General features: G+C 50.9%; 9 protein-coding genes across 9 annotated transcripts; 4 read left to right on the top strand and 5 right to left on the bottom strand.

Moving 5' to 3' along the window:
• Positions 1 to 638: 638 nt before the first annotated feature.
• ALT_4381 (alternative oxidase) lies at positions 639 to 1,794 on the top strand (the record flags this gene model as incomplete). The annotated part of the gene is made up of 3 exons (XM_033559944.2): positions 639 to 874; positions 933 to 1,223; positions 1,284 to 1,794. 3 exons carry the CDS (start codon positions 639 to 641, stop codon positions 1,792 to 1,794), a joined length of 1,038 nt encoding a protein of 345 aa, XP_033415835.1.
• Positions 1,795 to 2,726: 932 nt separating this feature from the next.
• On the top strand, positions 2,727 to 4,247 carry ALT_4380 (uncharacterized protein; the record flags this gene model as incomplete). Its single annotated transcript, XM_033559945.2, has 1 exon — positions 2,727 to 4,247. One exon carries the CDS (start codon positions 2,727 to 2,729, stop codon positions 4,245 to 4,247), a length of 1,521 nt encoding a protein of 506 aa, XP_033415836.2.
• Positions 4,248 to 5,476: 1,229 nt separating this feature from the next.
• On the top strand, positions 5,477 to 8,668 carry ALT_4379 (KAR9 family protein; the record flags this gene model as incomplete). Its single annotated transcript, XM_033559946.2, has 1 exon — positions 5,477 to 8,668. One exon carries the CDS (start codon positions 5,477 to 5,479, stop codon positions 8,666 to 8,668), a length of 3,192 nt encoding a protein of 1,063 aa, XP_033415837.1.
• A 281-nt stretch (positions 8,669 to 8,949) lies between these two features.
• Positions 8,950 to 9,597, bottom strand: ALT_4378 (GNAT family N-acetyltransferase; the record flags this gene model as incomplete). The annotated part of the gene is made up of 3 exons (XM_033559947.2): positions 8,950 to 9,120; positions 9,174 to 9,283; positions 9,342 to 9,597. The coding sequence occupies 3 exons, from the start codon at positions 9,595 to 9,597 to the stop codon at positions 8,950 to 8,952; spliced, it is 537 nt and encodes a 178-aa protein (XP_033415838.2).
• A 677-nt stretch (positions 9,598 to 10,274) lies between these two features.
• Positions 10,275 to 10,749, bottom strand: ALT_4377 (succinate dehydrogenase assembly factor 3; the record flags this gene model as incomplete). The annotated part of the gene is made up of 3 exons (XM_033559948.2): positions 10,275 to 10,345; positions 10,419 to 10,518; positions 10,573 to 10,749. 3 exons carry the CDS (start codon positions 10,747 to 10,749, stop codon positions 10,275 to 10,277), a joined length of 348 nt encoding a protein of 115 aa, XP_033415839.1.
• A 434-nt stretch (positions 10,750 to 11,183) lies between these two features.
• ALT_4376 (S-adenosylmethionine-dependent methyltransferase) lies at positions 11,184 to 11,975 on the top strand (the record flags this gene model as incomplete). Its single annotated transcript, XM_033559949.2, has 1 exon — positions 11,184 to 11,975. The coding sequence occupies one exon, from the start codon at positions 11,184 to 11,186 to the stop codon at positions 11,973 to 11,975; it is 792 nt and encodes a 263-aa protein (XP_033415840.1).
• A 485-nt stretch (positions 11,976 to 12,460) lies between these two features.
• On the bottom strand, positions 12,461 to 13,018 carry ALT_4375 (mRNA splicing protein SMD1; the record flags this gene model as incomplete). The annotated part of the gene is made up of 3 exons (XM_033559950.2): positions 12,461 to 12,765; positions 12,875 to 12,924; positions 13,005 to 13,018. 3 exons carry the CDS (start codon positions 13,016 to 13,018, stop codon positions 12,461 to 12,463), a joined length of 369 nt encoding a protein of 122 aa, XP_033415841.1.
• Positions 13,019 to 13,427: 409 nt separating this feature from the next.
• ALT_4374 (uncharacterized protein) lies at positions 13,428 to 16,150 on the bottom strand (the record flags this gene model as incomplete). Its single annotated transcript, XM_033559951.2, has 3 exons — positions 13,428 to 13,904; positions 13,957 to 15,750; positions 15,854 to 16,150. 3 exons carry the CDS (start codon positions 16,148 to 16,150, stop codon positions 13,428 to 13,430), a joined length of 2,568 nt encoding a protein of 855 aa, XP_033415842.2.
• A 3,175-nt stretch (positions 16,151 to 19,325) lies between these two features.
• Positions 19,326 to 22,079, bottom strand: ALT_4373 (uncharacterized protein; the record flags this gene model as incomplete). The annotated part of the gene is made up of 1 exon (XM_033559952.2): positions 19,326 to 22,079. One exon carries the CDS (start codon positions 22,077 to 22,079, stop codon positions 19,326 to 19,328), a length of 2,754 nt encoding a protein of 917 aa, XP_033415843.2.
• Positions 22,080 to 26,689: the final 4,610 nt, after the last annotated feature.

Raw genomic sequence — 26,689 nt, 5'->3', positions numbered from 1 at the left:
ATTATGCCAGTATCAGCTTCACAAGTTCTTTTGCCATAGGGATAATGGGAAGCATGTATAATTTGCTTCTACTTCGTCCAGGGCCTGCTACTGATGAAGTGGATCCTTGATATTGTTTGAAGTGCAATTTTCCGTTCTGATCATGGTGTTATTGTTGGTATCAATGGGGGGCTTCTCTGTAACTTCGATGTTCATTCTAGCTTCTATCGACACTGGAACCAGCCCGCTGGTTCCTCAGGCCCCCCTATCAGTTTCCGCCATCCATACCAATACGAATGCGCGCATCTAAGCCTCGCTGAGTTTGGTGCGGCCTATCAATTAATGTGTTCAATGATGACTGTAATTATAGAGATTTTCTATGGTGAGAAAATTTCTTGTTTCATTCTAGATGAGTGCCCACTGTAATTGTTTGCTCCCGCGTGGCTTCCGGTTTTTGCCATAGATATGACTTTGCACATATTTGGACGATCGAGTATATAAGGACGTGACTGTAGAGACCATAAGCTGTAGTGATCATTCAGATATCCAAAGACTCAAACAATACGAAGAAGTCGTTATATCTATTTTCTTCAGACATCCTTACTTTACCATCTGACAAGTGATAACCGCCTTTCCATATGAACTCGATAACAGCGACAATGCCCTTACGGGCTACTGCATTTCCCAAACCATATCTCCGGTTTACTATCCGGACCTACGCAAGCGCAGTGGCTGCACCACGATGCAGTCGCCCGCTGCTAGCAAGCAGCAACCACTTCCAGTCAATCACAAAGCGGCCCATCTCGTCAACGCCGCAGACACAAATCAAAGACTACTTTCCTCCGCCGAAAGCTCCTCACATCAAGGAGGTTGAGACGGCCTGGGTTCATCCTATGTATGTGCTCTTTAATTGATACCTACTTTCGACGCGCTCCCGTGCTAACAATTCGTAGTTACACCGAAGACCAGATGCGCGCCGTTCAAATCGCCCACCGAGAAGCCAAGAACTGGTCCGACTGGGTGGCGCTCGGGACAGTCCGAGTGCTCAGATGGGGTATGGACTTGGTGACCGGGTACCGACATCCCAAGCCGGGCCAGGAACACGACGCCAAATTCAAAATGACCGAGCAGAAGTGGCTTACGCGATTTGTTTTCCTCGAGAGCGTGGCTGGCGTGCCAGGCATGGTTGGAGGCATGCTGAGGCATCTGCGGAGCTTGAGACGAATGAAGAGGGACAACGGATGGTGAGTTCCCATTTTGGTAATCAACTTTCCGCAGTTCATGTTGTTGCTAACAATCACCAGGATCGAAACTCTTCTTGAAGAGGCATACAATGAGCGCATGCATTTGCTTACCTTCCTCAAGCTTGCCGAGCCAGGATGGTTCATGCGGCTCATGGTTCTCGGAGCCCAGGGCGTCTTCTTCAACGGCTTCTTCATTTCATACCTGATCTCCCCCCGCACCTGTCACCGGTTCGTCGGCTACCTTGAAGAAGAAGCCGTCATCACCTACACTCGGGCCATCAACGACATTGAGGCAGGAAAGCTGCCCGATTGGGAGAAGTTGGATGCTCCCGAGATCGCCGTCCAGTACTGGAACATGCCCGAGGGGCAGCGCACAATGAAGGACTTGTTGCTGTATGTGCGGGCTGACGAAGCCAAGCACCGCGAGGTCAACCATACACTAGGAAACCTTCAACATAATGTTGATCCGAACCCGTACGCAGCCAAGTACAAAGATCCCTCCAAGCCTCATCCGACAAAAGGAATTGAGAATTTGAAGTCGACAGGATGGGAGAGAGACGAGGTGATTTGATTCCTTCATTTTGATATTTTTCCTTTTGCGTCTGTTTAAGCATTTGAAGCCTGCATGTGATAGATTGCCTGTCTTTTCAATTGCTTCATTTTGTTACCGAGGAGTCTCAGGGGGGTTCATTCGTTCTATTTGTCTGATCATTTTTCCATTTGGTTTTTGGGAGTATGGAGTTCAGTGATACCTAGGCTACATCCAGGGCTTCTCCTCTCTCAAAAGTGTCTGAATATCATAGTGTCGTGACTCGCGACAACCTTCTCCTCGATCCTTCTAGAATCAATACACTTACCTAGGGTGCATGTGCCTTACGATTACTATCCGCGCCGAACCTCTGGACCAGACGGAAAACTGTCGAATGCGGGGCAAAGGTACGGGGCGACACTAGACCTGTTCTGGCAAAGTACCAACAAAGGCACAAGGGTAGGCGGGTGTGCCTGAGAGGATAAGACCACCAGCGATCGAAGTGAGACACAAGATAACGGACAGAAACCATCGAGAAAAAGCAGAGACACAATGACAGTTCCCTGACGGTGAATACTCTGCAATGTACGAGTAATCGAAAGACATGAAATGGGGAGTTGCTATAAATACGTCGAATCGCCATGATAATCGACGTGTTGGCTCTCGGACTATTCGACCCGCTCGCCCCTTTAGTGGAAAAAAGCCCCTTTTGAACCTCGAACAAATTATTGAGTGTCTTGTTGATCCGTCACCACGACCGGCACACACTGACCAAGCAATAATAATCTGGCCACGGCCGATATTAACGTCTGATCTCCAAAAAAATACGGGACCATTACCGCCTTGATAGCAATCTGTCCTCTCCACCTCGTGTGAGATATCGCCTTATCGAACTGAGTCCGATCTGTTTCTATATCGATAGTTTCAACCCGAGTGAAGTAACCGGCCATCTAGGAGTTCAATATTGAGAAAATATGGACGAGACTATTGATTCAGAATCCGTCCTCGCGCCTGTGAGGGCCTCGTCGCCGTCCCCTTCCATCCCAGCAACACCTGCGATCTCCTCGTGTCCATCCCCTGATCGTACCTTCTCCACCATTTCGTCCCTGTCGACCTCGTCCGCCACATCCGCCGATGCCAGATCCTCGATTTCTGCCTCTTCGAGACGACATGGGTACATCCGGCCACAGGGAGCCGAATTCGCCGAGTCGGCTAAGAATCGCGAAAGTGTGATGAGTCTGGGAAGCATTGCCCACCTGCAGTACTATTTTGCGAGAACCGGTCTGCTGGACGGCAAGGGGGGCCATGCGCGCGAGTGGAAGAAGAAGAAAAAACCCGAGGAGGAGCCTCGGCTCCTGTTGACGCCTAATGCTCGGTTCATCGATGATTTGACGGAGAGCCCGACAGAGGAATATGGTTCGGATATTGGTGAGGAGGATCTGGAAGATGAGATGATGCTCCCGCCGACTGTGAGCACGTACAGCGTGAAGACGCATCATATTCCGCCTCCGCCGGATGTCCCGGCGCTGCGGAGGGATTTGCTAAATGCGGTGGACAAGGCTGAGAAGAGCATCAAGGACCTGGACTCGCAGAAGGAGCCCCCGCCGGAGATGGTGCCACCGCGGATCAGTGTATCTCGAGAAGATACAGGAATGATTTCGCGGCCAGGTACAGGCAATGGTCCGCCAGGATGGCATGAGATTCAGGGCATGCGCATTCTGGATGCGGTTACTCTTGCCATCCGAGCGGCCAAGGTTTACTATACGGCGCATGAGCGCCCCGAGCGGTTAGCTTCGATCAAGCCCGAGCGGGAAATCCGGCAGGAATTGTTTCATGTTCTGGAGGTGCTGAAGCGATGGGCCGCTCGCAATTTCGCCGGGGGTCTTCGCGAGGACGAGCGATCGTCGATGATGGATTGGGCGTCAAATGTGCGCCAGATGCTCGCCAGAGAGGAGAGCCTGGAGGCTTTGGAAGCGAAAGAGCGCGAAGGATGGGACTGGGCGAAGGGCGACTGGAGCGGGCGAGAACGGGAGCGCGAGGAATCGTTCCTGCGCAGCTTGCTAGAATCCGAGACTCCCTTGCCAACGTGGACGTCCACCGATGACGGTACATTGCCGACCCCGATTCTTGAACGGCTGCGGGACGGCCGAGACCTCGTCCGCATCCACAACCAGGCGGTCAAGAAATCCAAGCGACCATTCGGCGAGATCAGGTCGTACCATCAAGACGTTGCCAAGCCATATAGACGTGCAGATAATCTTCGCTTCTGGCTAAAGGCCGCAGAAATTCGATGGGAGACGAAGCTGGAAATGGACGTGATGGGCGTTGTCAACGGTACCAGCGATGAGGCCTGGAGGCAATTCGACAGGGCTCTTTTGTCATGGTGCCAGGCAGTCCGTGAAGAATTGATACGAGACTGGCGTGAGCCACAGATGGCACCGGTCGCTGCATGTACCCCGACTACTGATAGTCAGGGAGGTGGCGATCTTGCATGACGTTACAGATACTGGCAGTACAGACTGCAGGTTACATATACCGGCGCAGTGTTCCTGAACTCCCTAGGTTGAAAGGGAGGGGCAAGGGGGCATGGGATGGAATGAGTGGTTGAGTGGTACCACGTATTGAGTTCTCTGTTTGCTATCCATAATTTAGATACCCCTTACTTGTCGTCTTGAGCTTTTCCACATTTTCATTTCTGCATACAAACTGGCTTTGTTTCCACCAGTTTCAACTGCTGGTTGAAGCATATATCTGCCTATTGGTTGGCCAGCCATTTTAGATTCGGACTGGTTGCACATTTGACTATCGTCTCATCCTCTACAACGCGGTACTTTATGAGTTGGGCTGAAATCCAACGAGCTTGTTTTACGTCACGGTTGACTGCTTGGGTTCCACGGTTGAATGGATTCTCTGGCCGACCAAACTCTCTCTGTTTATTTACTTCGGGTGGGATTGGGGATTTCAAGTTGGGTTAAGTAGAGGGCCGGTAGCAAATATACATCTAGGACGCACCATTGCTGTCTAGTCTATGGTTATTATACTCAAGTATTCAGTCTGAAAATAACGGGAAAAAATTAATGATAAGGTTATCCTGCAAGAAGAACTCCCAAGGGCAAAATGACCCCTACCGCAGAGAAAATAGCTAGCTGCAATTATGATCGTCTGCGGCAGGGCAGGCGATCGACCATTAAACGTCGTCATTTAGTGAATTCAGGCAATGCAAGGTGAGCCTGAGGCAGGACAGGCCGCGCGCTGCGTTTTACTCAGATTAGTTAATTGTATCCGTATTTTACTGTTTGTTGTCTGCTGAAACTATCAACCTATCACCTATCACCTATCACCTTCACATCTATGATGTAGTTGCACCGCGCTTTTCTTCCCCCTCCCTATTGATCTTTCTCAGACCGGAAAACAAAATATTCAGATCATTCTAGACCTCTGCACCTGAATTCCACTTCAATAATCAGTTTTATCTGCGCCGCAGGGGGTGTCTGTTTCTCTCCCACGGCGAAACAAAAAGGGGGACGAAGGGAGGCCACCGTACCGCACAGCAGCAGGCCGGTGGACACCTGAACAACTCAGGATTCCCGACAGCACTAGCTCCGTTCACCGCAGCCAAACAATCTGCATTCCTCAGCCCACCATCTTCGTCTCTCCAGTACCTACATTCTACAGTAGCTCTTGCGACACCAGGCCAGGGCGGTCGCCTCGTGGATTAGTATCGATGCGCGCCTTATTCTCCAGTTCGACTGCCTCCACTGCTACCAGCCAGCTCGCAGATCCCACACCGAACCCCGATAGCAACAACAGCGACGACCCTTTCACGTCGCAGGTATCCTCGCCGCCGCCTCCGCCGCCTCCTCGTCCTGCCGTATCGGTCTCCTTGCCAGAGAACGAACCCCTACCCCGTCGGATCAAGTCCAAATCCTCCCTGCGGAGTATTCGGAGCCTCGGCAGTAGTCACCACGAAGACGAAGGCTACGACAGCCAGGACCAAAGCGGTCTCGATAAAAGTCTTGTCCGGCCCTCGATTCTACGTCGTTTGTCTCCTGGGTTAGCCGCGCGGGTGAAACTGTTGGACGGTAGTAGCAAGGTCTCGACACCGTCTCGCAGTCCGGGCAACGTCGGTCGGATTCCGGAGGAACATATTAAGGAACTTGACAATCTTCATCAGAACTTGTCTATCAAGGTTGAAAAGAGGGGCCGGTCTTGGAATGCTTTGCAGATAGCTGGCAAGAAGCAAGACACGCAGCGGACGCCTTCCGAAGCGTCGGAGATCCTACAGCACGGTTCGGCCGAACGATCGGTAACACCAACAGATCCGCAGCCAGCGGCACCAGTCATCGAGAACCCTGGATCGCATACCTCTGTACCGCTTGAGAATAACGACCCTGAACATTTGCCCGCTGCGGCGGTAGCTTTTCCGCAGGAAGATTCGCAAGAGGACTGTCAGAACGAAGACGCAGTGGAACAGACACCAGCCATGTCTGCTGTGGAGCAGTCTCAGATGCCGCTGGCAATTGGGTCCGCGACAACATCCGAGACTCCCGATCAGACTGACTTTGAGAAATATATTCAGAGTACCAGCGACAACGAAGCGCAATCACCTCGCCCGTCACCGCCCCCGAAAGACTCTCCTCCGTTGTCCAGTTCGTCATCGAATGTGCAGTCATACTTCAACCCAAAGGGCTTGCAACGCACTGAATCAATCTATTCGTTTTCGAGAGCGTCCTTTAGTAATCAGCTCTCGCAGCTCACCTCAATCACTCTTCCGCAACCCTCGTCGCTGGCGGCTAGTATCGCTGGGATCTCGAATGCACCGGCTGCTGTCAAGGCATTGACAGGGGCTGCCGAGCAGATTCAGATATGGATTAGGAAAGCTTCTGATGTGTTGAGTGGCCTGGATGCGGAGGATGATGTGGAGTGGGCCGCAGCCGGCGGACGAGAAGGTTTAGAGGGAGTGGACAAAGCCATCACACGGTTTGAGAGCTTGGTTCACGTTTATGTCAATGCTATTGAACAGGTTCAACTGCGTCAAGACATAAGCAACGTCAGCCCGGACAGTCTGAAGACGATCGTCGTTCAAATGGACTCTATCATACAGAGTTGGGCGCAGATCAAAGGGCGACTGAAGGGCGTCAAGGAGCAGGTAGAATTAGCCATGGAGTGGGAAGAGCTATGGGCCAATGTCCTTGGCGATGTCGGCATGGAAATTGAGAATCTCAGTCGGTTGATCTTCGAAATGGAGGAGAAGCGACATTTCACCCTGGCGAATGAGCAGGAAGGGACCAGCAACGGGCTTGACATCAATGAACTGGAGACAATCGTTGAGGAGACCCCGTCGAATGGCGACATAGTCAGCAAACGCTTCAGCATGGGCCCCATCTTCTCGGAGGTGCCGCCCTTGGGTATGCCGATTATCCAGACCCCTCAGGATGATTCCCATTCCAGCCTCATGGCTTTGTTTGCTCGGATGCAGCCATTGAAAGCCTCTCTAGATTTCCTGCCCATGAGATTGTCCATGTTCCAATCACGGGCTGAGCGCATTTTCCCCAGTGCCTGCGAGGAGCTGGAAGACCGGCGAAATCAGCTGGTGAAGAGCTACAAAATGCTGGAGGCCGATGCGGAGGCTCTGCGGAAAGAGCTCAGCGAGGACCGCTGGATTCTGGTCTTCCGCAACGCTGGCGCACAAGCACACAAGATGTTTGAGTCGGTCGAGAGAAGCATTGCCAAGCTCCAGGAAGGGATGGAGACTGGCTTGCATGTGCACAATCCTGCTGGCTTAACGAAACGAATCGAGAGCTACGAAGCGAAGAAGGTCCATTATGTTCCTGCCATTGAGCGGGTGATCTCCATCATTGAAAAGGGTGTCAAGGATCGACTCACTGTGAATGGAGAGATTATGAGGCTTTTGTCAGACATGTCGTCCAGGATCGACGCTCTCAAAGCAAGTATCAAGGTGATGGACTCTTCGTTGGACGATCTCAATCTCGCCAAGTCTCAGCACTTGCGGGACTCGATATCCACCATCATCACGATGGACAGCCCCCTTGCGAGCAGTGTTGTCGACACCCCCAATAGCTCCCCTGCTTCGTCGGTGATCATGACGCCCGGGAACGGTCTCAAAGGCTCAACTACCCCACTGAACCCCTCAAGCAGGCGTGGTAGCTCTGTGGGTAGTTCTGCCACGCGGACTACTATGTCCAAGGTTCGACGGTACTCCGGACTCCCGCAGGCGGCCTCGGCTCTGAAATCAGCCATCCCCAAGCCTACGTTCTCGACTACGTCCCCTAGCAAGAAAGATACGGCCATCACTCCGACGCCGGCGACGCGGAAGGTTTCGCGCCTGCCACCACCGCCTTCCCCGCTGAACAACCGTCCACGGTGGACCACCTGCACCAACACCAACGATCTGGACGTCGGTCACGTCTACAGGTCCAGCACGCCGTTCCGCAAATCCTCTGCTCCGGCTCGTACGTCGCGACCCTCGTCCACTCTGCCGATGCCGAGCCCGCACCGACGAGACCAGTCAGCGTCTCCTGCTCCTCCGACCTCCCGATCCGTCAGCCGTGTCTCTAGCAGACTCGCCTCTCGCAGCCCGGTTCGGGGGTCATCTCCGTCCCCTCGCCGTTCCATTCTCGATCCTCCTCCATACAGTAAGCTTCAGAAGGCGGGCCCAGCTGGCCTGACCAATACCCCTCGCAACCGACAGAGCTACGCTGGAATGTCGTTCAGCCGCAGTGTCTCACAGACGCACGATTCAGGGATGCTGAGTCCGACAAAGACAACTCGTCCTGGAACTTCGCTTGGCCATTCAGGAACAGGCAACCGGCGCGTCAGTCTGCTTCCTCTTCCCAAGCCACGGTCTGGCGGAGACTCGCGCAGTAAGCTCAGTGACCGACCGCCTTGGCGTTGATCCATCTTTACGCTCAATCTGTAACCTCTCCTCTTCTTGTTTGATTTTAGAGTCACATACATACGGCTCGCTGGTCCTTTGCGGTGTCATATACCAAATTGTTTGAGGACAGGCTGGGTTTGCTTGATTCCCCCATTCGCATTGTTTTAGCGGCGGATTGTGCTATTTGTGCTTAGGGACTACAGATCATTCTTCGGTGTATGGTTTTTATTCAATACATTGTGATACCTTGCGGGTACATTAGTTCTATTTACATCAAATTCTATACCCTAAATATGCATCTATTCCCCCAGTTTCCTTCCGAAGATCAATGCATCCACCAAGTCTTCGCTATTTTCTAACCGTGCAGCCCCGGGCACTCGCCCGATGACTTCAAAACCAAGTCTCTCCCAGATCTTGACGGAAGCGACATTATTCTCGAACACGAGGTTGAAGACCGAATATTTGTACCCCTATGGCTGCTCAATTTCTGTCGCAACATACGCAGCAAGCATAGGGAACCTACCAGCTTGGGCGCATACTCCAGATACGTCTCCCCCATCACTATCCCTACCCCCCGGCCTCTCGCCGCACTGGTAGTCAGGAATCCCGCATTGCAGACATGCGAGCACCGGCCTGCCCCGTCAGCACTACATCCCCATCAATCAAACTGTACGCACGGGAGTAAAATTACCAGGGTAATTCGGCTTAATATAAAACGTCCCCAAACACTCCCGCTTCCAATCCCTCCCCTCCCTAATCTCCTCCTCGTCCCCCGTCAGGGCCACAACGGCAAACGTCCCAAACCAGTACTCGGCGAACTTGTCCTCGCTCATCGGCTCCTCCATCGGATAAGTGCACCCGCCCTCGACCTCCGCGCGGAATTCGTCAGCGAGCACCGCCACCAGGTCCGACGGGATGCTCGAGGCCCCGTGCGCAATGGGGTACATTGTGACGGGTGTACCGTCTTTTAAGAGTGCGCGGCGGGGTCTCAGGGTTGGCGCTTTTTGGAGGGCTGATGCCGGAGGGGGGATTTTGGAGGACGGATTCTCCATTATACTTGTTTTGGATGGCATTTTGCTTTGTTTGCTTGGTTGGGTAGGGAATATGGTGTTTCTTCTGCAGGGGAATGGCTCAGTGTATATATAGGTTCGGTTTATCTGGGGCTAGCCACTGCCGAAGTATATTTTTCTTGGTCAAGGTGATTAGTCATTGCTTGTAGATGGTAGGGCGTGAGTTGTAGTTGATAATGATAGACACAACGCTTGATATGTAGGCACTACCGAGGAAATTATGGTTGAATGTTCTAAACTGAAGCTAATTGAAGGTCAATTGCATTGCTAGTGCTTATAATCCCAGAGCCAGCTGCATGCATGAAATCCTATACGCTGAACTAATGCAAGCTAAATATATACATATATATCAATGCCGTGAAAACGAGAGATGCCATCCACCCATAGCAAGCCTTTTGTGTCAATGCATGATAATATACACTGAGGATTATCAGATCCTCATACTCCGTAGGCCGTTACCGACGTCCTTTCAACTCGAGCGTTGCCGCTAGACCAACAGTCCACCTTCCACCCTGCATACCCTAGCCGATGGTTTGAAGGAAAGGGTATCATCGTCACTCCTTCCCCTCGCCATCCGGGTTCTTGATCGCCTGCATGAGCTCATACAGCTGCCCGATTTGCTGATCTACAACCACAGACACAAATCAGTATCAGTATACGCCGAACCCAAAATATAGGATTGTAGACGTAGAACCTACCACTCATCTTCTCCAGCTTTGACTTATCCAGCTTCTCCCCAACCCACGCATCACCCTCCAGCTTCTGCGCATACAGCTGCCACTCCGTCAAGAAGCCGATCTGCACGCCTTAGCACTTCTCAACTTGGACCTGAGGAAAAACGGGGAAGCGTACAATATGCAGCGGATTCTCCACATTCCTGTGTGCGCGGAACTCGCTCTTGACGTAGGAGTCGCCCAGGATGCGCATCTCGGGGTCGAGCTTGCGGCGGTGGACGCGGAGGATGCGGCGGTAGAGCTGGAGTGGGGGGAGGAGGGCGAGGGCTTCGCTGAGGCTAGATTTGGAGCCCATTGTTGAGGGCGTGGCCATTAGTAATCGGTGGAAGAGACGCATGGTGTATAGGTGGCCTAGGGAGTGCTTGAGGGATTGCTTGAGATAGATTGAGGACTGTATGATGATAATGATGATGATACTGCCGCGGTTGGAGATAAATCCCGGAAGGCGGCGAGGAGACGGCGAATCATAGTGTCGGCATTCCGCAGCGGTTACCGTTGAACATTTTCCATTGTGCAGCAGGTAAGTTTTGTTTGAAAGAGGGCGCTTGGAATTGGAGAGTGTTGACTGTGATCAGGTCGCTATCTTAATTGCCTTTGGTCTACCTCTCTATATTCAAAGGCATTGGACGACAGCCCACGCGGTCATTGACAATTGAAGCGTCAAGCTTTTCGGGCCGATAGCTTCACTATCGATATAGATACTGAATTGCAAAGGCTGCAAGGCTGAAAATGCTCCCCACCCCATCGACAGACCACGTCTCCTTCGACACCATCTACGAACCCTCCGAAGACTCCTACCTCTTCCTCGACACGCTCTCCTCCGCCTCCGAATCACAATGGCTCTCCGCGCGCTTCAATAGCACTAACACCAGCAGCCCCCCGCTAGTCGTCGAAGTCGGCACGGGCTCCGGCGTCGTCCTCGCCTTCGTCGCCGCAAACTCCCACGAGATCTTCGGCCGCCGCGACATCCTTACCCTCGGCACAGACGTGAACCGCAACGCCTGCCTCGCAACCCGCACTACAGTGAAAACAGCCATCCAAGAGCGGCAAGCAGCCGCAGCCCTGAAATCCACACATATCGCCTCGGTGCTGGGCGATCTCTGCAGCCCCCTGCGGCCGGGCTCCGTCGATGTCCTCCTCTTCAACCCGCCGTATGTACCGACGGAGGAACTGCCGCGTCTGCCCTTGGTGACGGAGCAGGAGGCAGAGGCCGCCGCGGAGCCGCTGTCGAGATCGGCCAAATTCGAGCGGGACTCGTATTACCTGTCGCTAACGTATGCGGGGGGCATGGATGGGATGGAGACGACGAATCGGTTGCTTGAGGCGGTTCCGGACGTGTTGCATCCCGAGCGCGGGGTGGCCTATGTGCTGCTCTGTGCGCAAAACCGGCCGGAGGAGGTCAAGGAGAGGATACGGGGGTGGGGAGGGGGGTGGCAGGCCGAGTCGGTTGGGAATAGTGGGACCCAGGCTGGGTGGGAGAAGTTGGTGATTGTGAGGATATGGAGGGATGTTTTTCAATAGTGTTATATACCCATTACGACATGCATACGGGCTAGCGCCTTGAGGATTTTTGATTCAATGTTGATTGAATTGATGTAGGTACAGGTAGTGAGGCACTGCCGTGCCTCTATGACATGCCGGGATTCTGGCTGGGAATGGCACCATGAGCTTAGTCTGAACTTGTGTCCACTGCGCCTGGTTGCCGATCTGCCCAGACGAAGACTCTCGCCGGTCTTCACAGACATCCATGTAGCACCACTCACAAGAGCATTGCAGGAAACAGCCCGTATCTGCCCTCGGATCCATGGGCCACCACCCTGCCTGCTGGGACATCACCGCTAAACCAAGAAGCTCAACGAAAAAGTCGTAGATAATTGCTTTTCTTCGCCCATCATCACAAGAGCATAAAGAAGAGAATATCACCCAAACATATCACGAAACAAGAAAAGAAAAACAAGTAAACTCCCGAAGCCATAGACGGAAAAGAACCTGGCCATAATGCCCGTCTAGAAACCGCGTCCCCGTCCCCGGCCCCGTCCCCGGCCTCTACCGCCCCGTGGACCACCACCGCCACGACCGCGGCCCCGATCCGTCTCCTTGCGCGCCTTATTCTTGGGTTTCGGCTGGTCGTCCACGAGCAGGGTATCAAGAGGCAAGCTGTCGGGGAGGATGTAGTACCGGATCGTGGAGCCGCGGATGTTGATCGTGTCTAGGGAGATGGGATCGCGGCCCTTGGGTGTCATCTTGACGGTGCGCAGAGAGGTGTTCATCTGAGGAGAGACGGCGGTGATGGTGCCGTGGAGGATTGTGCCTATTTTTCAGAGTGATGCGTCAGTCGCGCCGAACTCAAGCCACGGGTATCCTATCCGGTTGAAGGCCAGGCGTGGGAGTGAACATCCGCCGGGATAAGAAAGACCAACCATTCTTCAGTTCAATCGTCACCGTTTCATTGGCGCATTTCATCAGAAACCTGGACAATCCATATGTCAGTTCGTCTTCTGGTAGCCCAGTGCTGTCATCGAGACTCTAATTCGACTGCAATGTACTCACCGAACGAGCTTCATGTTGACGGATATTAATGTGCAAACACACGGATTCCTTTTGACCGAAAGGTGTGAAGAAAGAAATGTAGCTGAAAAAGACGAAGTAAACGAAGAGTTGAGCAGGAAGAGTGGCAGTTGTCTCCGCCAAGTCTCTTGCGAATTGATGTCCCAAAAGTGATCGCGGCTCAAAGCTGATCCTGCGAGGAACGGCGAAGCTCTAGAGCACGTGACCGCGATACTCGAACTATCCGTTTCGCGAACATGCATACATGATCTTGTACGAGATTTACATGCATTCTAGAATCGCTAGCATGTCGCCCATAGAAAAGTGCGCTTCATCATCTTCATATCGACTCATCGCTAAGTGGTATCTCGTACAAAAAAAAGAACAAGCCAGTCCAACGCCAAAGTCAACACTCTCTGAAAAGCCCTACAGAACACCGTGTCGCGCTTTAAATATGGATATTTTATCGTCATAAAACAAGATCTCTCTGAGCTTGAACGTCATCCGGGATCGGGTACAGTCGGAGCTGGATTCATCATCAGATGAAGCCCCATAGTCGGACAGCTCGGAGCTCGACTCCATGACGCTGTCCATCCCATATTCATCCTCGCTCTCGTTCATGTCAGACGCTGGCCACGGTCCGCCCCCTGGGACAAACCCTTCGCTGTGACTATCGTCTGTATCATCTAGGTCGTCATCCTTGTTGCCGCGCTTACTCTCGACGATCTCATAGCACTTGGATTGAATTCCGATGTAGCCGATCCCAACCTCGGGTCGTATAGTCACGATATCCAAGATCTGCAAGGCCAATTCTTTGGGGCTCCGATGAACAGGATTGGCGATGTGCGGGATGTGAAGAGCTCGGAGATGAGGAATGTAGGGAAGTCGTTGAAGGAAATAGTGCTAAAAGACTATCAGCGAATTCCTATCGAGAACCACGTGGATTGAAACTTACCCAGTCCTTGGAATTGATCGTCATGGACAGCTCACGCAGCTTTGGCATGCGTCCACTGGTGATGAACGAGATCATTTTACGTGTGAACATCCACTTGCGCCAACGACTGGTGCCCACCTCAGTTCCGTTGGGCGACCGCTCGGTGCTATCGATCAATATCTTTCTCAGACTCAGGCGGTGGGCCCGTATGATATTCCTGTAGATTGCCTCGATATGGACAATAGAGTCGTACAAGGGGGCCTCGTGCAGAAAGACGGTTTCCAGTGTGTTGCGGGCAATGGCGTCCTTGATAAATAGCAATAGGTAAGGGGAGACAGAGTCCGTATGAATGTGCTTTATCCTTAGAGGATACTCAGACTGAGAAGCCTGATCATCCTGATGCATCGCATAATTTGGAGTATTTCGAGAAGCCGAAGGGGCGTATTGTCGACGGAGCGCCCTCCAAAGTTTTTCATGCCCGTCACAGCGAAGGATAGTCAATGTGGTGACTCGTGTCCAGTCAATGGCTTGTAGAATCACAGGAATGCATAGGAAAACGCGCTCCAATTCAAGAATCTCTAGCCTCAGAATTCGGTCAGATTCTGTTTCTGTACGAGATGTGCTGTAGCAAGATGCCGACGGCATCTTGTCCGACGTCTCAGAGACAGCCTGCACTGTAGTTGATGCAGCGACTTTATTTCCCGTCAGATGATTCGGTGATTGGGGCTCTGGACTAGTACTATCACCATCGGAGATTGTTTCAATCAACTCGTCGTGCGACATCACTTGCTCTCCGGTAAAGCCTTTCTTGATCGATGAAGGCTGTACAGAAATCTCCCCGTGACCTAAATAATCTTGCCACTTTCCTAAGAGGATTTCCAGCACACCACCGGCCTTAGGCCAATTATGTGGATTCTCATCGGATGCATCCTCCGGCGCAGAAGCGGCGCTTCGAGGTTTCAGCCAATCGCACTGGTATACCCTTGAGGATATCCCAATTCGTAGCTCAGTCAGACGATCTCGAGAGCGATCGATGAGCACGGCCATTTCTTCAAGATAAGATGGCTCATCGATGTCGAGCACACTTAAGCTTTTCAGAGGCGGCAGTATCGATAGAGAAGGATATTCAACATGTGAATATCGGACCAAAGGTGACACTGAGGCGGACGGAAGTAACCCTGACGGGGGGCGCATTGCATTTTCAGTATTATCATGCCAGCGAACCCAGACGCGTTCCAGACGGCAGTCACGGCCAGGACGGTTAGCCAAGGACGAGAGGGCCATCCATACATCCCTCACGACACCTGTCGGCATATCCCATATAAATGTTTCCAGATTCACCATGCGAGCCACGGCCAGGGCAACCAGCGTCCCGAGCATCTTGCCCGTCTCCTTAGTCACAGCGTATTCCTGGACCCATGCTAAAGGGCCATTTCCCACCGAGAACTTGCGAGTGTATTGGGCGTAATAATTCCCCCGCCGCATTTGCCGCATTGCTCTTTGTTGTGTTGGTGCCGGCACAGATTCGCGTAATGTCATTCGTTCACGTTGATTAGGCATCTGTCCATGCCGACCATCGCAACCGCAATGCTGACAAGGTGAACGGCCGGTGGACGGAGTCTCGTGGAACAAGTCTTCTCCCATCACCAGCGTTGCGAGGCCGTATGAGAGAGCGTCAACTCCAGCAGGGTGATCCGATGACGATAGAGTGTCGGGCCATACTATATCGAATCGAGAGTACATTTGGGGAATCGCCAAAGCATGGAGGGCAGAACACGTCAGAGCGAGTGATGTGAGATCGTTCGTGTGAGTCACCTGTAGAATGTGGGATTCTGATCAATACTGGACTTAGAGACAATGATCACCGGGTAACGGCTTATGCAGTGAAGAGAACCCAACTGATCAAAAGCCAACTTACCTCTTTTATGATGTCCTGAAGAATATCCATGGGCAAACCCAGTAAATGAAGAGGGTTCTTCGTGGATGCTACAGAAACCTCCCTAGTGGAACGCTTCGCCGTCTTAACGGCACTCCCATCATCATGATTGGCATTCTCCGATATTGCTCCCAAGGAAACAACTTGTGCGAGATTGTCAGCTAGCGACATGACTTCGCAGGATTCATCTTTTCCCTGGGAGTGATATCCCCGTGGTACTGGAGTCATGGCCTCAGGTATGAGGTCTGCTTCTGACGGTGATGCTGTATCCTTGACCATTCTTATTTAGTAGCACTGCCCAGGCTGGTGGCAATAATCCACGACCGTTCGCTTGCACTGATGTAGATGAAGCATCCGCTAGGCAGAGATGAGAGGTCCAAAGTAGCAAATAAAGCTTTGGCAGGAACACGCAGGGTAGAGGAACCGTAGGACAACACGGGATCTACCAGCCGCCGGGACTGGTGGCAGGTTGGTAGGTAGTATTACTGTGTGTTCGTTTCAAGTTTTACGCATTAAATAGGGGAGGAGACTGGAAAGGTCTCCCCACAAGCAGAGAAGTAATGCGTTCCACATAAGGTTGCAAAGGAAGCTGTTCAACCGGAGGAATAGCTTGAGAGCCAGGTTGTTTGGATGAGGTGGAGTGAGAGTGTTGCTAAGGCACTAAGGCTGCCCCAGCCAGTCGTGACTTTAGTGCGCCTTAGGCTCTACCCCAGACCCGCACGTGCCGTTTCCATATGCCCCACTACATCAAGCAATATAGAGAGGTAATCTGCTCAAGGATAACCTCTTCACCACTCCATATCCATACGCATAAAAATGATATGAATAGCTATGATTATATAGAAAAGTGACTCAAGAATTTGGAAAACATAATATTGCTGGGTATCTATAGGTCAAATGAATCTTAGAAAGAATGGCATCTAAGGTGCATGTAAGGAGTGATTAGTGAACCACGGCAATGGGCCATTTCCTTCTGAGAATATGCATGTATATTAGGTGTAATAATTCCTTATGCAGGTGCTCCATCCTTTTTAAGTTGGTACCTGGCAAGATTCTCACATAGTACCTGTATAGAACTATGATACCACAAGGCTAAAAAGGTCTTCAGACAATGTACTCATCTGTCTATAGTCACATATACATACATCGCAGTAGGTATTCCCCAACAGAGAAGACGTTGTTTCCCTCTGTCTTAAAGCACGTACTCATGGTGGTGCAATACTTTAGCAACTTATTTCGAGTTGAATAGTCATGTGTCCATGCCGAATTGCGACCTCAATGCTGACAAGCTGAAGAGATTTAGGACACCTGTGCAAGGCCCCGGTCTAGAAGCCGCACAATTTGATCCAGGGTAGCAGTGTATAGCCTCTAATGGACATATACTAGTGAGAGAAGAAGTCTCTGGACGTTCGTACTCATATCAGAGTTTCATCAATCTGCTCAGCTTGTCCCGAGGCATGGAGGATCTCAGTAATCGCGGCATGTGTGGCAAGGAGTACCGGGCTTGGTAGTTCACAATCTGCATGCTGATTAAAGGTGACAGGTCGCTCGCCATCCTGATTGCGGTAAGACAGGTGTTGGTTCACCTTGAGAACTTTCGGTATGTCTTGATCCTATACGTGTTCTCTGTATCCTGGTCAAGTAAACATATAATACTTCTATAATCTGGAGAAACACATACGGTTGGGAGGAATGTAATCTTCAGATTGCCAAAATCTCGATGGATTGGCAGCCATCACATTTGCCGGGGTGTTGATCGTAGTTGGCTTGATTATGTCTTTGATGTTGGGAAACAAAACGTATGATGTTTCTCAGCATTGGGCGATTTCTTTCGCCTAAGTACTTGTTGAAAAGTACTTGACTATACTGGGGATAGAGACTAACCTTTTCTTAATAGTGCTTGGCGCTTGCCATAGTACTAGAGCTGGCAATGGGCCCAACTCACTCCCACAGTCGGATCAAGCCCTAATTCTTGGATTCGAGCCAGCCAGACTGGATGGCCGTTAGATCGCGAAGCTCTTACAGCTGTATCAGTTAGATTGTGATTAGCTATCAAACCATATAGTAGTTTGTAATAGAGCCGCGCCGGACTTACCCATTGATGTTTAACTGCATGTAGGCACAGAAGGTGCCAGCTTTCCCTTCGCCCAGGATACAGACGGAACGTGCTATTATGGGATTAACCTGTTCAGCCCTTTCCCAGTTGCCTAGAGAAAATGGGATGATATGGGCTAGTTCGGTTTGCAATGTCCTCCCGAAGTTTATCAGGGGTATTTCTGCTCGGCTACAGGATCGCACAACTTAATGACACCACATTGATAGTTGTCTCGCTCAAGGCCCGCTACCTTGAGCCACTCCTGCTGGCTTCTTGAGCATGACTCTGTCATTTCTGCTGACATGTCGTCTTGCAATGGCGGCAGTGTCATTCCATTCTGGGCTCTCACTGTTAGATAGAAAGCATGTCAGTGACAATAGAAACATTGTATAGTATCAGATGGAATAAAGATACATACTCGCTATTAGAACTGCCGTCTGGAGATGATGAGCCAGATCGAATGACTTGTCATCATTGCTGAGTTTCGACCGGCAGATTGTCACTAAAGCTGCTATCGAGGTGTATATCTTGACAGCTTCTCCCTGGAAATGCGTACATACAGAAACCGGAGGCCGTTCCTGAAGAATCCATGGTCATGATATTAGACATGGGCTCGGGGTAGCAGATCGCAACGGATTGTAGGAGAGTAGAACGTAGAACGGGGACTCACAGAAAATAGCTTCTTATGACCTTGACGTGATGGGCTCCCACCAGGGTCTTCCAGGTCTGGGGACTCCGATATGGCTCTCAGTGTGGAAACAAGAGACTCCGGTTTGGGAGTGGAATCTATCTTCCAGGTCTGATACTACCGAAGATAGAGGTCTCATAGAACGATGACGGTCAACGGACTATCCCCCTTTCAACAGTTCCTCATTTGAAAAGGCAAATATAAGTGCTGCCAACCTTTGTCGAGTGATGTACTCCAGGATTTACAGCGTAGGAGCTGACAGACATGTCAAGTTGGATAGGGAGTAGGCTACAAGGTCTGCCTACAAGCAGAGGAATGATGGTTAAGGTTGAGAATAAAGCTAATTTAGTGAATAGAATGCTCGAAAGCTTGTTTAGATGAGATGGGGTGAATGGAGACTACAGGAGATGCCATGACTCGTGAATGGGGAGACCTGGTGTGCCGTTCCAGGACTGCCTTAATGACTTAATGGGCCTGGGGTGATTAGGCTAGCTTACCCGAGACCTAGAAGTGCTACCTACTACTGACTTAGAGTGCAGATGTCAATACCTAATGACACCATGAGGTAAAGCATCAAGCTGAGAATTGAACTCCATGAAATATAACAGACAAAATAAGCACAAAGCACAACACAAACAAGAAGGTTGATTGAACTCTAGCCTACCCCAGTATCATTTACTCTCCTGTAGTTCCGAAGATACAACATCGCAGACTCTGCCAACAAAGCCCCCAAGACCTAAAGGTGGTGCGGAGCCTTGCGCAGGGGACAACACTGTAGAAGTGCCAGGTACGACAAGCACACGAGAACCGGATTCTACCCATTCAACTGACGTAACAAAGGAGAATGAGATTTTGACATCTCCATGACTGGTATTCTTGGCCGAATTGACCACATTATTCACTTCTGATGCATGGCCCTTGCCACGATCAACAGCATCACTGTCAAAGCTGAAGAAGTCCGGTTCCGTAGGCGATGGCGGAGAAGAGATAATCTCATCCTCCGCAAGAGTGACGCAAGTCACCTTCACCGTAGCACGAATATTGGAAACATAGGCAATAGCGTTGCCACCTAGCAGTAGAGGCGGAGACATGGACGACGAAAACTCGCTGGCGGGGAAGCTAGCAACAAATCCAGTGTGGAAAAGGGAAGGTTTTTGGGGCGAGCCGCTGGGCGCAAAGTCGGCTAGGATGGCCCCTTTTCGTACCTTTCCCAAACGTGGAGTGTGCTCGTTTTGAGTTGGAAGGAGCTCAATACCGATCGTGCCGACTTGATCTTGAGTGAGACTTCGCACCGGTAACCGCAGGTTCCGAACACTGACGACTCGCACGCGTTGCCAGATTGCTTGAGCGGGGAAAGTAGCTTTTCCGGACAAGAATCCCTGTGAAAAAGACGTAGAAAACTCCTCAGACGGCGGTCTGCTCCGCCCCGATTGACTTCTTGGGGCTGACAAGAGGTTCTCGGGCTCGGCCTGTGGATTGACCAGTAGCGGTCCAACCAAGAGTTCGTCTCCAACCGAGATAGATCCATAACGAACCAATCCGCATAGAACCACGCCCTGATTATCCCTTGCGTTCTGCTCCATCGACGTAGAGTATACTTTGGATAGAGGAATGGTAAACACTTCGTCGATGTCGAACAAATTTATGGGAATATGCGTATCTGACGGTGTCTCGCCTAGAACGATGTTCCTTAAGGGCGGCTTTTGGGGGATAGGAAGGTATCGGAGAAAAGCATGCAACTTCCCTATGCCTGTACCGCTGACAGCGCTCGTGAGAACGATCGGAACAGTCGACGACCAGTCATTATTCGCTGCACCAATGACTTTCTTGACTTCATCTGCATCAGTCCGGCGGATGTGTTGGAGGTCTAGGCCCTGTTCACCGGTAGCGGATTGCACAGGCAACATAGCAGGCTTTTTGCCTGCCAGCTTCAGCGCTGACAAGACTTTCGTGAGATTGCCCCGCAAGCCTGCACGGGATGCAACATCCATCTTGGTGATCACGACCACGGTGGGTATCCCTAACTTGATACAGAGATCCAAGTGTGACAGAGCCAGATTGATTTCTGCCATCTGTTCTGCAGCGCCACCGACAGGTTCCTGGACCATTTCTTCGTCACAATTGGCCGGGATACAGAGCAACACGTAGTGAGGTGCCCAGCTGATCAATCCTCTCAAGGTAGACTTGAGGTAGCGTACAGAGCCAGGGAGGTCTGACACAAATGCCAGACGACTATCCTTCGCCGTGGCATGGATGTCGTCCCAAGCTGCAACATTTCCAGACGCATAGTTGATCACCTCAACGGGATCATTAGTTGACTCTCCTGTCGCATAGCCTATAAGTTCCTGGGCAACAGAGCTAGTGATTCCCGACGAAATCTCGTGGCGATGTTTGAGAAGGCTCAGTCGACTTGCCCCTCGCCCATTGTCGAGTATAGATGAAGTCAGAGTACCCAACAGAGACGACTTGCCGGCTGCACTCGGACCAGTAATTGAGACCCGAATCTGTTCGGTCGTGGAATAGTTGTCCTCGCGCATAGACTTTGTTTGGGTACCGTGCGACTGCCCACCAAATTCGTCACGATGCGACATCAAGCCGTAGAACTCCAAATCCGGACTGACCAGGGCCTCAGCGACCCAGAGGCTTTCTGTGTGGACTCGGCCAGTTTCGACTGCTTCAGCACTTGTGTCTTCCGGCCATTCGGCCCATTCGCATTTACCGACGATGACTCTGCGAAGAATCTCAACCTTGCAACCCAAACTGGCCGCCATGATCTGCAGATTGGTCAAGCTCTCGTCTAGCTCATCTTGCGTTAGACCAACAAAGGTCCCATCATCAGCCACGCCAATCTCGTACAAAGCACCCTGACTCTCCTCCAAGCCAGGAATTAAACGAGCTGGTTTCTGCGGGGTGCCAAGCTGAGGGGTTGCTTCCGGAAGGACGGGCAACACAAGGTTGGCAGTTGTGGACGAATGAAAGGGTGACGACTGTTGCAGGCGCCACAACAATTGCGTTGTTAGCTGCTGCAGGCGTTGCTGACGGCTCTGCGTTGAGCGCACCTGAGCCGATCTCAAGCTCGACTCGTAGCTGGATGGTGTTGGTCCTGAGGTGGACAAGCTTGCACGAGAATGGTACGAACCGCCAATCACATGACCAGTGGTCATGGAATTATATAGGCGACGGGGCCGCAGAAGTAGATGCAGCTTGTACTCAGTGGGTCCCTCTTGTGGTTCCGGCTCCAGTTTCGTGATCCCATAGTCAGACAGAAAGTCTGGATCCGCACGGTCCAATTCCGTGGCAGAACGCGTCCGGATCGTCAGGCCACGATTCCCACTCGCTGTAAGCTGGGGAGTAGACGACCCCGACGTCGACCAAGGCGAGGAGACCCTTGGAGGGTCAGGGTCATAGGTGAAAATAGACGCCATGATTTACACACTTAATTTGACCCGCGTTGAGTGAGCAAAACAGGGAAAGAGATAACAGTCTCCGAAAGATTTGGCCTTGAAAATCAAAAAGAAAAAGGAGCCTTATATTCGTATCAGTCGAAGTTGCAATATGCGCACATTCAAGAGGTTAACTATATGTCGATGAGCGAAGTGTTTTTCACATATGCCGAGGAGATTTTGTATTGATAAAGTCATCTTGCGAATCCAAGGACAATGCGATCGAGACAATAAAACCGTAGGCTCAAAACAGCCACGAGGATGAAGAGACAGGAGTTCTTCTGATGAGCAGCTGGGAAGAATCCAAATCAATCGCAATTTGAGAATTGAGCTACAAAGCGGGCGACATCGTGATGGCGCAGAATGAGTCACAAGTGCTTGACATGCTGATAGTCCGCCTAGTCATGGACTCATGATTCCATCCAATATGTACCTTACACTTATGACACGGCGAGATCAGGTGATCGGTGAGGTAAGCACCTGCACCACGTGCATTGAGCTTGCTTTCCTGAACTAGAACATACAGTATAGAGTGTAGACTACTGACTAGGTAGTCTGTCCTCTGGGAGTTTCTGGAATTGGTCTACTCAGAATGAAGTTGTTTTGAAATATGCTCTGTCAGTTATCGCTGGTTGTTTTCAACTGCTATTCTAAACCAGTCTGTGGACCGAGTACTCTTCAATGTGGTGATATAGGCTCATCGCTAAACCAAATTCCCCAAATTCCCAAATGAAATTTCCTTAAATTCAAGTGGATGAATGACGCTCATGAACTTTCACACTCCCTGCGCCTGATCCTTGGAGTTGTCCGGCGCGATGTAAAAGAAAAGGAGAACTTTGAGTGCCTCAGTCATCTGATCTCCGATGCATTAGGACCTGATTTTGAGGTCACGATGCGGTCGGCTGTGGGCATGGTTTGGTATTATAAATATATAGAGGTACTAAACGCTGGCGCTATGAGATATCAATCAATGTTAATCTGTTGATGAGTCCCTTCCACTTTTGCACTTTCCCTGCGCAACGTGGATATTGCGGGCTGTTGTGCGAGTAAAAACAGCACCGCAGCTCGGACATTCTGCCTTTGCAACCACCCCTGATTTCTCTCGTTGATGGCGGAGTAGGTTGCTGAACGTTGAGAACTCACGACCATTGCATCCATGGTCCCAACATTGCGGCTTTGGCCGAGAGCTGATAACTCGTACTTGGCGGTCCACGTCTGAGGATGCAGGAACGGATTCGGGAGACGAATATAACGATTCTGCGGGCCCGACAATGTGCGCTGGAGGACTGACGGGCAATGGGTTCGGATGTGGCCTACAATAGACAGTTCAGTCAGCTGACGGCCAGTTGAAAGCTGATTTTCGTCAAGGGTTACTTACGGAAGTAAGGGACTTTGGCTCAGCATGTAATTTGACTGCTGGGGCATGTATGGTGGACTAACAAGATCAGTAAACCATTCAACTAGTCGCAATTCCTCAGAGCAACTTACGGTGAAGCATATCCATGATCTGGAAGCGCTGGAGGGCTCCCCGAAAGGGAAGGGAAGGTGTATGGTGGAGCAGAACTATGAGCATGGTTAGCCTTTCATGCCTAAACTAGAACACGGACAGATAGGGCCAGCTTGCCTTCTAGGCCAGTTTCGATCATGTGGAAGGTTCGGTTGTGAGAGATATTGCGAAGAGGATGCTGGGTGATAGTAGCTTTGCGAGCTCTGTTGGGGATTGTAGCCGACTGCAAAACCAGCCGGCGGAAGCGTCGGCGGAGGAGAGTATAGCTGCTGATCAGCGCCTATTGAAGGCGACTGCAAAGGGTGTGATGATCGATTGTGCCAGCCATAGCCTGTCATCATGAGTTAGACTGGTAATTTACGAAACGGATGGCCTGGGACGGGGCGTACTTTGCGTGTTTTGTGCCATACTTGGATCAAGCCTGAACTGCGCCAGGCGAGAGACAGTAGGCCGGGGCTCTTTCCAAGAAGATTCTTAACAATAGCCTGATAGTAAAACCGGCGTTGAACTGTTCTACTTCCTTGGAAGGTCAAGCTGACTTCCCAGCAATCAGAGACAATTGACAGCAATTTTAGCTGGATACACAGCAAATAGTGCAAGATGGTGTCGTCGGTGTATGACACAGTGCGACAGAGGCAACCCGAAAAGTGATGGGTAATCAATCGCCTAATCGTGGCTTGGAGTGAGAGAGGCTTGCACGTTCGTATTGCCGAGGAGCCGCTGTATGACTGTCGTGTTGATAAGCGCGGTTGGTGAGGGGACTGTATACGATATCCTTCTTTTCGATACCAGAGAAAAAGTGCAGCGAGATGTAGTCGAGCCAGAGGGCTTTGAAAGGACGAGAAGCAAGTCGGCGAGAAAACTATCACGGCGAAACTGTGGAAATATATAGAGTATGGACTGAGTAAGAGGGACGAAGGTAAAGAAACCGAAGTCGGAGTGTACGGTGAGTCTCAAGTCAGCAAGAGTTGCAGGTACCTATGAACGCAGAAAGAATAAGCTGCGAAGTGGCAGCGGTATGTTTCCAACCTTATGCTGCTCAAGGCATGAAAGTAGGGTGAGGAAGTAGGTACTTAAGAGTCCTGGGGGGTGTGGGTTAAATGTATGTTAAACAGATATGGAATTAAGCGCAATGGAACCGGGAGACCTGGACGTGAGGACGGAGACTCAGCTTCTGATTAGGTTGAATACTCAATCTTACCTTAGTACTAGAATCATTACTACTCCGGTATTATCTGTCTAGTACGTGGTCACTGCACTTCCAGTGCAAAGTAAGCATCCCAGGTTCACTGCCACGGCTTCCGTCATGCGCTCTTCTACCCGAACAGCTCAACCAACATCGTCCGTACTCTTTTGGCTGGTTTCTTGCTTTCTGGTCGTCAATAGCATTGCTTGAGCAAGTCGCTCTGCGTAACATGTCGTCTGTCCTCTACTAGATCCTGTGTCTTCTTTCGATTTGACTACACACCTGTTAACGGTGACGCGGACGCGCTTTACAACCAAAGACAGAATAGTGCTAAGTGCGATGTTGATCCGTTCTTTCTATGCTACGAGCAGATCCCCGTCGTGATGATCTGCTCGAAGCCTGGACCTACGTCGTTGCCTTCAGCCTCTGTTTACTTGACAGAGTCTGAAAGCCCCAGAGACCCACAACAACCACTACGACGACATCGGGTGCACATCGGGTGTACAGATAGCTTCGCAACCGTTGAAGTGAAACAAGCTCCTGGAAAAAGATGAACCAGGAGTAAGCGCTTTTATTCCGAAAGGAATGAGAATAATTTCAGCCCCAAGAGGCTAACGAGCGCCACGATTTGGATGGTCTTCGAATTCATTTTCATTGAACGATTCCCACAGCTTTCCATTTTTGGGGACTGTGATTGGCTGCTGATGGTTGGTTTTGGGGGCCAGGATGAACATGCTGCATCTCCCGTCTGTTTCTTCGATCCAAATAGAGACGGGTTACGGAACAAAGCCGGGTAGTAGTGCAATTCTACTTGGCGAAATTGGGTCAGCCACGAGGATGGCCTCGCGGGTGGTTTCGACTATTTGTGACTAAATAGATTAATCTTACAGGGTGTTGACGATCCAAACCACATGGCGATAAGACCAGGCTCGTTATTGCCTGACTACTGGGAGAGCTCGTCCAATCCATGCCGTTCGAAGAGCGCCTGGAATGGTATCCATACTGACAGATTCCCAAGCTGATATAGTACCCAAATTATCAGACGATGATCATGCGTATGAATGACTTCTTTTTTTCTGACGGGTATATTAATATTGCCAATTTCGGTCTATAATTTCTTTTTATTTTTTCGATCTTTAAAGGCGGCATGCCATATGCAGAGAATTTCTCTCAGTCCTATTTTGGCCCCCAAAAATTTAGCTGTAGCCAGCCACCAACCAGTTTGCCGTGGGGATACGCAATGATCAAGAAAACGGTTCCAGTTGTGTTATTACTTTCCCGCCCTGTTCTTAATTATCCTTTTCAGATTCGATTTCTCCGGGAGGAATGGCGTTCAGCGGATAGTCAAATAGAGAAGTGTGGCTGACTACCTGTGTTGCCGTTACCTTCCCCAGTTCCCTGAGCGGCCTATCACTGGAGGAGCTTTACTTAAAGTTACACATTTTGAGCATCACGATAGTTATCGATACGACACTCATGCTCATACCTCAGTGTATCTATCTGGAGCCATACGGAGCAAACCGCACTCATGGACCGGACGATACCGGCGGGCGATGATGGATGACGAAGGTGGATTGCAAAGGTACCCCGTGGTTACTGATCAGGTATAAAGTAAGGTAGTAACTAAACTTTCCTATGGGGCTAAGGCCGTTCTTGGTAATTCCGGTGAAGATCTAAAAAGGCCCTTTATTGGGGCATTGCTGGAAGCGAGTATTTGCCATGATCATTCCATAGAATTATTGGAGTCCTTTTTGGTTCGCGCAAAGTCAATAATGACATGTCCTATCCACGACGACCAACATCGAAGCATTGGCGGTAAATGGCGATCGAAGCGCCTTGGGCGGGAAATGGTCCTCCCTCCGAGAAAGTAGCAATTCGCTTCCAGAAGCAGTCAAGGGT

The sequence above is a fragment of the Aspergillus lentulus genome, assembly GCF_001445615.1.
Source record: "Aspergillus lentulus DNA, contig: Alt08, strain: IFM 54703, whole genome shotgun sequence".
NCBI classification, from domain to species: domain Eukaryota; kingdom Fungi; phylum Ascomycota; class Eurotiomycetes; order Eurotiales; family Aspergillaceae; genus Aspergillus; species Aspergillus lentulus.
Note: the sequence above shows the minus strand (reverse complement) of the source record. Positions and strands in the feature narration are given on the sequence as shown.